Here is an 8,801-nt window from a genome sequence, read left to right as displayed (position 1 = left end):
CAGCTGAAATAATGGCAGGTGCAGGAATCATAACATAGTAGTGCAATCTCGTGCTCATGCCTCCTGCTTCTTCCCAATATCAGATGGCCAATTAGCTCTCGCTTCCTAATTGCACTTGCATGATTTACTACTTGACTTCCGCTGCAATGCTGCTTCATCTCCTTGGAACTACGTCACATTAACCAATTCTTGTGGACACCATATTCTGCGTTAAATCGGTCATGAGAGATGAGAGGCCAACAGCCCGATAGCATCGACATAAAAATGAGTTGACAAGTAGGGACTCAAGTACTTGAGCACTTTTAACACCTTAACATTATCTCGCCCAAATGCCTTCTTAAGGGGAGGATCACATTAGATTTGCAATTTCTCAGTACTACTCTGGAGCTTGTGAGCCTTGATGTAGTCCCATACTCTCTTGAGGGCATCAGGCCTCATGGTCTCCGAGGTTCGCAAGATGGGAGCAAGAGGCTGGAGGAGACCCTATCAAGGATCTGAGCGCCACCTCTTGGCTCGGGCTTGGGGTCGGGCTCGGGAGTGATTTTGAGTTTGACATTGGGCACTTTCTTTCTCATCTATTCATCAACTCATGCAAAACGCAGAGCAGTCACACACTAGACTAGGGGCAAGATTCCAATCGATGGGAAGACGAAGGGTCGCGATCGATGGCAAGAAGACAATGAGTGATCAAAGCTGGCACCTGCACATACAATACCCATACTATAGCAACAAGGCTGCATGATGCAACCGAGAGCACTGGAAAACTTGTACCAAAAAGCACCTGCATGGACCAGAAGAGAGAGGTAGAGGTGATGGCGAGGCAACTTTACACAGCTATTCGGCAAGAGAGAAAAGTGCTGACGAGATGGGATGACTGCAACAGCACACACAGAAACCCTCACTTCTCCTCTCTCTCTCTCTCTCTCTCTCTCTCTCTCTCTCTCTCTCTCTCTCTCTCTCTCTCTCTCTCTCTCTCTCTCTCTCTCTCTCTCTCTCTCTCTCTCTTTCTCTTTGTGGCGTGCCAATTTCTTGCATGAGTTGAAATGATCTTAAAAGTTCAATAGTATGACAAAAACCCACAACCATCAAGTATCAATCTTTCTAAATAAAGACAATATCGGATGACTCAAATGCTTGAGAGGCCACATTGAACTACAAGCATTCTATAATACATTGGGTACTTTAATGTGTAAATTCTGCACAAAACTCATGAAGGTTTTACCAATTATGAGAGCTCTGCCTTCAGCTCACCGCTTGCTTTTATCTCCAGAATGATGTCGCACCCTCCTATTAGTTCACCATTGTGATAGAGCTGTGGATAAGTCGGCCAATTAGCATACTTCTTAAGACCTTCTCGAACTTCATTGTCACTAAGAATATCAAAGGTACCAAAAGATATACCCTCCTCTTGTAGTATGCTTACCACCTTGGAGTTGAATCCACAACGCGGCGATCAGGAGAACCTTTCATGAAAAGCGTAGTGGGCAATGAATTTATCAAACTCTTTAGTCTACTTTCAAGACTTTCTTTATGGACCACACCTTTCTCCATCAGTAATTTCTTCAGTTCCCTGCTCTTATACATCACAGTGTGACAATATCACAGCCACCAATGAATTCACCAGCAATATACAAATGAGGGTACCAATTAGAGAAAGATTTGAGACCTTGCGTGACTGCCTCATTCTCTGCAAATGACTCAGAGGCAAGCAAGGGTGAGCTTTTGCAGGAAAAGCTAAAGAGTCTTGTTGCCTCCAAGATAGTGATGTTGTTCATGAAGGGCTTACCGAATGAGCCAAAGTGTGGATTCAGTCGCAAGGTTGTAGAGATTACGAAAGATCTTGGCATCAAAATTGGAAGCTTTGATATTCTAGACATAGCAAAACCATTCATCTTACTTGCATCTCTAATTTCCTCTATTCCTGATGTCTTCTTCTGACCACCTCCATGGCCTATAAGCTCAGATACCTTTTGAGCCAATTCAGCTGGTTTGGCACCCTCCAATTATTTACCAAGACTCCATTCTTGAAAAAGACAAATAACGAAACAGTGGAGACATTGTAAGCCTCTGAGACATCCGGTTTCTCTTTTGCTTTAACCCTGAAGAAATGGACGGTGGGATTGTCGGAGCACAGGCGGGACACCATGACGCCCAAAAATGAAGAGCAGTCGAGCCCTTCTGCTACAATACCTCATCCAGCTCCGCTTTGCTGCATAAATCCTTCACTGCTGCAGCCATCTTCGAGCTCGGCGGACTTCTCAGAATCGCCCTCTCTCTCTCTCTCTCTCTCTCTCTCTCTCTCTCTCTCTCTCTCTCTCTCTCTCTCTCTCTCTCTCTCTCTCTCTCTCTCTCTCTCTCTCTCTCTCTCTCTCTCTCTCTCTCTCTTTGAGAGACAACTTTAACATATTTTTCAGAATTCAATATACAATACAGAAGCTCGATTCACAGCTCTTACAACAAACGTGAGCCTAGAGTCGTTATCTTCCTTCCGTGAGGATGCATATATGAAGAAGAGCGCCCAGATGAGAGTTGAAATGCCGAGCAGAATCCATACAATTAGGGGGTTTCTCACACCAAGAGAAAGTCCAGTACCCTCGGTGCTAAGTCGATCATCCACAAGAGCAAGCCCAGGATGGGCAACAACCATGATGGAAGTTGCAAGTGCACCTGCTGTGCCGCTGGCTCAACCTTCCTTGACTCATGTTCCTCCTTCAAAGCTCAAGAAAACTTCATCTTCCTCAGAGCCGGAAGACCTGCAGTGGGCCTAGCGCTGAAGGAAGTGAAGGAGCTGAGAGATTCGACACGCAGGTGTTTGAAACGAGGGCCGGTGTAACGAAGGTTGACACGGCTGCCATGGTGCCTTCCAAGCACTCTCTGCGTGAGGGCAAAAGAGATGAACGAGTGTGTCCTCTCTCTCTCTCTCTCTCTCTCTCTCTCTCTCTCTCTCTCTCTCTCTCTCTCTCTCTCTCTCTCTCTCTCTCTCTAAAAAAAAACTGTCTGAAAGAGCGCACGCAAGCGCGCGCTCTTTCACACAGTTATTTTTTAGAGAGAGAGAGAGAGAACTCGAGAGTAACATCAAGTGTTAGGTATAAATGTGCATACTGCAGGTGATAGTGATGCTCATGCTGGTGGCATACATGAGTAGCGTTGCTAATGTTGAGGCGGAGGAAGTGGGGTGCAAATTAGCGGCTGGGGCAGAAGCAGGTGAGGAGGCCGACTCCCGAGTCGTGGGCCAAGAAAGGAAATTGAAAGGGTACAAGAAGAAGGGCGTCTACCACCATAAGAAGGGCGGAAAGGACAAGGGTGGCTCGGGCCACCCTCACTAACTCAGCCGTCCGAACGCGTCTTTTTGGTTTTGAATCTTCCAGACGCGCGTACTTGTGAAATAAATAATATGGTGTCTGCACTTGGGTGTCAAAATGTGTTCGGAAATGTTCACCTTGAGGGTGTTTAGGCTTCTAAAAAAAGAAAAAAAACGAGAGAGAGAGAGAGAGAGAGAGAGAGAGAGAGAGAGAGAGAGAGAGAGAGAGAGAGAGAGAGAGAGAGAGAGAGAGAGAGAGAGAGAGAGAGAGAGAGAGAGAGCTGTTCTGTGCCCTAAATCATCGGCAATCACCGGACATGGTTCGGGGTAGGCTTACAGTGCAAATAGAGGATTCACCAATGCGTTATCAAGGAATGTTCCATGCAACATCAACGATAATGAAAGAGGAAGGACCATTCGCAGTCTACAAAGGTTGGTGTCCATCTGTTATTGGTGATCCCGTACGTGGGTTTGAATTTTGTGGTATATGAATCCCTCAAAGACTGGTTGTTGAAGAGGAACATAGCAAGCAAGCCTGAAAAGAATGCTGATTTGAGCGTCCTTACAAAACTTGGATGTGGAGAATGAGTAGGTACAGTGGGCCAGATTGTGGCAGATGTGGTACTGAGAAGGATGTAGATGGTGAGATGGAAGGATGCCTCCTCTATCATCACTGCAGATGGTTAGATGAAAGCACCAGTTCAGTACACTAGGATGGTTGATGCTTTTCGGAAGAGTGTTCGCAATGAAGGCTTTGGAGCCTTGTACAAACGCCTAATTCCCAATTTTGTCAAGGTTGTTTTTTCTATTGCTTTGGTGTTTGTGACATATGAGGTGATGAAGGATCTTCTTGGAGTCGAATTCCAACTGTCAGATTAAGTGAATATGCAATCTGCAAAAGCAATAAGGTAGAAGAGATTGTAAATGGACAAACGATTTGAAAGCACATTGGCCGTAGTACTGGTTTGTAAGAGTCTCTAATTTTTTTAATAAGGGAAATTTAAATGATAAGTCTGAGTGTGCGCTAGTAGGGGGGGCCAATCACTTTTACTCTTTTATTACTGAGAATCAAGAAAGATACCTCCAATTGTAGGAGCTGCCATTCCTTGAAGCCGTTAGGGCTACCAATTGTAGGAATCGATAGCTGCCAAGAGAACATGTAAAGAGGTGGTAGCAAAGACATACGTAGAGGAGCTTTTGCGGCCCTTGGTGGGGACAGATCTCAAAGTGTGATTGTGCTCTGCAAGGACAAAGCCACAGGCGCTCTTATGGTATACAAGATGAACAAGGTCCATGCCTCGGCGAGCAGACGACTGAAGCGTACAAAGGCTATGGCAAAACTAGCTACTCTCATGATCATGCCGCACTAGAAGGACAGGGAAGGAGAAGGCTGGTCCATTTTTTGTTGGGGGCTTTAAGCCTCGGGCAGCAAGCTGTGGGTGCTGGGACGGTTAGCCCATGCTTCTTGGTTCTGGTCGGGGCAGGCAGAGATCGATTCCTGCGTAGTTTTGCCTCATGTCATGAGGTAGTACTGCTTTGAGTATCCTAGTTGGAAGAATCTGCAAAGTATCTACCTATTAAAAAGAGAAATGGTCTAGTAGATAAGTTCAGGTGTGCGCTAGTCTGATGCTTTCATATCGAGAGAGAGAGAGAGAGAGAGAGAGAGAGAGAGAGAGAGAGAGAGAAGTGTGATTTAGCAGCAACGCCTCTCCGGAGGTCTCCTTTTGTTGCCTCTACCCGTCCCCAAAAGAAGTTCTGAACTCTTGCCTTGCAGGAGCGCGTGCTCTCCCTCCCCTGCCTCACTTAGTCCAACAATCACCACGATTCTTCACTCTGGATGCTTAATTGAGTTGGGAAAAACCTACTCAATCTGCAATACCAAAAATGATGGTGCGACAAGAGATTAGGTCGGGCTGCGTCAACATGCAAAAGCTCTCCTTGTGACAGAGTACAAGGTCACATGGCGCACATCAACACAGATATGTTGATCCTGCAACATGCACGATCTCCGCCTCCTCAGCCTCTTCTCTTCCAGCCTTCCCTGCCCATATATGATCCCTCCTCTCTCTCTCTCTCTCTCTCTCTCTCTCTCTCTCTCTCTCTCTCTCTCTCTCTCTCTCTCTCTCTCTCTCTCTCTCTCTCTCTCTCTCTCTCTCTCTCTCTCTCTCTCTCTCTCTCTCTCTCTCCCCTCCATCTCTCTAAAAAACGTTTCACACCGGCGCGGGCTCTTTCGGAGACTTTTTCAAAGAGATTGAGAGAGAGCGAGGAGACAGAAAGAGAGGGGGAGGGGTTGAAAAAAAAAAACTTAAGTTTAGTGTAATCCCACCTACAAATTTTGAGATTTAGCTCTAAATTTAAAATTTGAAAATGAGAAAACCTACAAAATTTAGAGCAATTTAGCATCATTTGGTGTAAAAACCTTCAAATTTAGTTAGTTTACCACTAAATTTCTCATAGATAGGTTTGCCAAGTTTTCAAAACAAATTTTTTTTGGAGCGCTGGTCCCTGCTCATACGTCAAAGAGTCAGTGTCTCTTTCAAAGAGATTTTTTGAAGGGTTTTGTTTATACTATACAGTTGTTGAAAATGACGACGGTTGAACTTGAAGACCTTCTTGCCTAATCTATTGTGAGTTTCCTTGCCCAGCTCCTTCAAAACCAAATTTGTCAATGATTAGGGACCCTGAGATTTACCTTTCCTAGCCAACAGTACAATTGTATGAATGTGGCACGATGTTGTTTGTTGTAGCACAACCAACCTCCCGGTTATCCCTTGGAGGGGTTTACCTTATGGGGTGCTAAGGACCGTTGCCTCGGCCACTCATTCTGCAAGAGGACAGATGCAATGCTAGACTACCATCCATTTGAATTTCTATGAGGCATTGATGGACGTACAACTCCCAAACAGTAGATAGAGTACAAACAAAAATGGAGGGCTAAGCCGCATTAGGAAAAGTATTTCAAAGGACTACAATGACAATCATACACCATGCCTGTAAGAAGTGTATTCATCATAGGGGCATCACATGTTGGGTGAGTAATCTGGGTCAAGGCATGACAGAAAACTCAGCAGAGTAGGAACCCCGAGCAGTCTAGGAGCTTTGAGCTATGTTCATATAGACATGGAAAATTTAAGAGAAGGTTTTTACACTAAATTTTCTCTAAAGTTTGTAGGTCTATTCACTTTCTACTTTGAATTTTGAAGATAAACTCTCAAAATTTGTAGGTGGAATTACACTAAACCTAGGCTTCTATCGATATGGGTAGGTGAAAGAGAACTAGCATGTGGACAAAGTTTTCATAATAAAATTGTTCATAGCTTTATCAACCTTGCATACTCTTCTATCAAAGCACTCTGTATAATCCCCCACCATTACCACTTCCCTTGACACATTTGCGCCACCACCTCTGGCAACACCACTAACTCCCCTCCCCTTGATACAAGGCTACATATGATGGTGTGATCCAAACTTTAATATATACCATGATGTGGATTTTCTCAATAGAATAGCCTCATTTCAATAATATAAGTATTTTCAAGTCTCCACCATTTTCTCTAGAGTAACTTAAAATGCATAGTATGTTATCGTACATCAACCCACAATAACTTGAGGTAGAGCAAGAGAGAGGAGAAGAAGAAGAAGAAGAAGTGAAGAGAAGCTCAAGATCCCAGACTCTCCTTATTCATGAGATTTGCTCGATTTGCAACCACCTTACTCTTTTAGTGTGAGTCATGTGGTCCTACATGTAGGGAGGTAGGAATAGGAGATCTATATCCATTGGAATCATGGTGCCACTATTCCCAACAAGGATCAATGGTGGTAGAAATGAGCTTCCAATATCTGAGGGCAACTAGTTCCAAGAAGAGGAATATCAACATGCCATTGTATGGGTTCCAATTGTTCTAACCCATCAAAGGAAAAATTCTACCAAACCCTTGTTCAAGGGTTTTTTTTGTCAAAAATTTGGGTCGTTTTACCATTAAAATTAGGTGTAATCTTGTTTTAGTTTTTTTTGTTGTGCTTGAAGTCACCTAAAAAATCCTCTTTGTTTTTTTTTTCGTATAGTGTGCCTCGGCCAGTCTTTCTCATTTTAGGGATTGCTCGAAAAATCTTGCTCGATATTTGAGATTCGTCAATTTGTTTGTTGCTTCGCGCTAGAAGAAACTGCTCATTATTTGGTGTTTCTCCATTGTTGCTATTAGCATACGTAAAATGTGTTTGCAAAAAAGCTCTAGTATTCAATCTTACTGTGTAATCAAACATTTAAGCTTAGTCTTTTTGTTTTTGTCAAAAAACTACATGATGGATGTGTTTCCAAAAACTAACAAAAAACCTATGAGTGTGCTATGACTATGTTGCAAAGGGTGTTAAAAAATTCATAGGTTTTGCTCGGCTTATGGTTTGCTTGGATTTTGGGATTCATCTACCCTTATGGCCTCAAGACCATAGGGTCATTTGCAAGTGTATACTATAAAAGGAATTTGAAATTGAACAATAACCTATATACTTATGGAAAGGGAAGGATACAAATAATACTAAAAATAGTTTTTAAAGTGCAAAGGGAGCATTGAAAAGATAATCAACATAGCTTTGTAGACACTTGTTTTAAACAATATTGAATAGATAGATTGCCAATTTGTCAATTTCAAGTTTTTTCTTGAATTTAAAGTCACATGATCACAAAGAATTCTTTTGTATATTATTAAATTTGATAACATGTTTACTTTTCTCAATGTTCTTAATAACCACTTATGTAAATTTTGTTGTCTGACAGAATCCTCAAAACTATTGGATGCTAGAAGTTTTAAAAGAATTGAAAGGGTGGCACATCTTTCATATGCTAGAAAAACATCCTCAAGAAACTAATCAAGGTCACAAATTTAAAAAGAAACATTTTTAAAAGTACAAACTCATCCACAAAGTTCATTAATAGATTTAAGCTTTGCACTTCAATGCATTTGCTTGTCTTGGATTTAGCCACTAAATATAGAATCCAATTTACAAACTTAAACAATTCTCATACATTATGCAACCATTTCTTTGCAATAAACCTTGATACAATGTTCTAATTGTTTTAAGATACGATAAAAAAACTATACTAGTCTTAGCTTCCCTTTATTAAAATAAATTCAAGATATCGATTTTAATTATATACATCATCCAAAAGAAAAACAAAACCATAGTTTTGACCAAGATACTGACACTTTCTATCTTTTAATAAAACCCTGTTGCAATTGAAGAATTAGATCTTCACATAAACCAACAAAAAAATGCTTTATAAACCATGTGGGCTATGATACTTGATGTTTATTTTCTAAGAAAGTATTTGATATATCTAACAAATGTTGGATATACATTTAATCTAGCTATTTGCAATACAAAGAAAAGTATCTGAAATGCATACACCATTAATTCACAATAAAAAAATTACACTCAACCTAAAATATGATTTAAGATGATAATAAATTAGGTATTCACACTCTCATTTTGTAATTTTGCA

General features: G+C 41.8%; 1 protein-coding gene and 1 pseudogene across 1 annotated transcript; one reads left to right on the top strand and one right to left on the bottom strand.

The window, feature by feature from the left end:
• Positions 1 to 1,225: 1,225 nt before the first annotated feature.
• On the bottom strand, positions 1,226 to 2,146 carry LOC147420034 (monothiol glutaredoxin-S17-like). Its single transcript, XM_086504481.1, has 4 exons — positions 1,968 to 2,146; positions 1,645 to 1,869; positions 1,424 to 1,570; positions 1,226 to 1,370 (listed from the first exon to the last, which is right to left on the bottom strand). The coding sequence occupies exons 1-4, from the start codon at positions 2,144 to 2,146 to the stop codon at positions 1,226 to 1,228; spliced, it is 696 nt and encodes a 231-aa protein (XP_086360607.1).
• Positions 2,147 to 3,621: 1,475 nt separating this feature from the next.
• On the top strand, positions 3,622 to 4,180 carry LOC147420033 (mitochondrial adenine nucleotide transporter ADNT1 pseudogene; annotated as a pseudogene).
• Positions 4,181 to 8,801: the final 4,621 nt, after the last annotated feature.

The sequence above is a fragment of the Adiantum capillus-veneris genome, chromosome 28 (genome assembly GCF_014529385.1).
Source record: "Adiantum capillus-veneris isolate H3 chromosome 28, ASM1452938v2, whole genome shotgun sequence".
In the NCBI taxonomy this organism is placed as follows: Eukaryota; Viridiplantae; Streptophyta; class Polypodiopsida; order Polypodiales; family Pteridaceae; genus Adiantum; species Adiantum capillus-veneris.
Note: the sequence above shows the minus strand (reverse complement) of the source record. Positions and strands in the feature narration are given on the sequence as shown.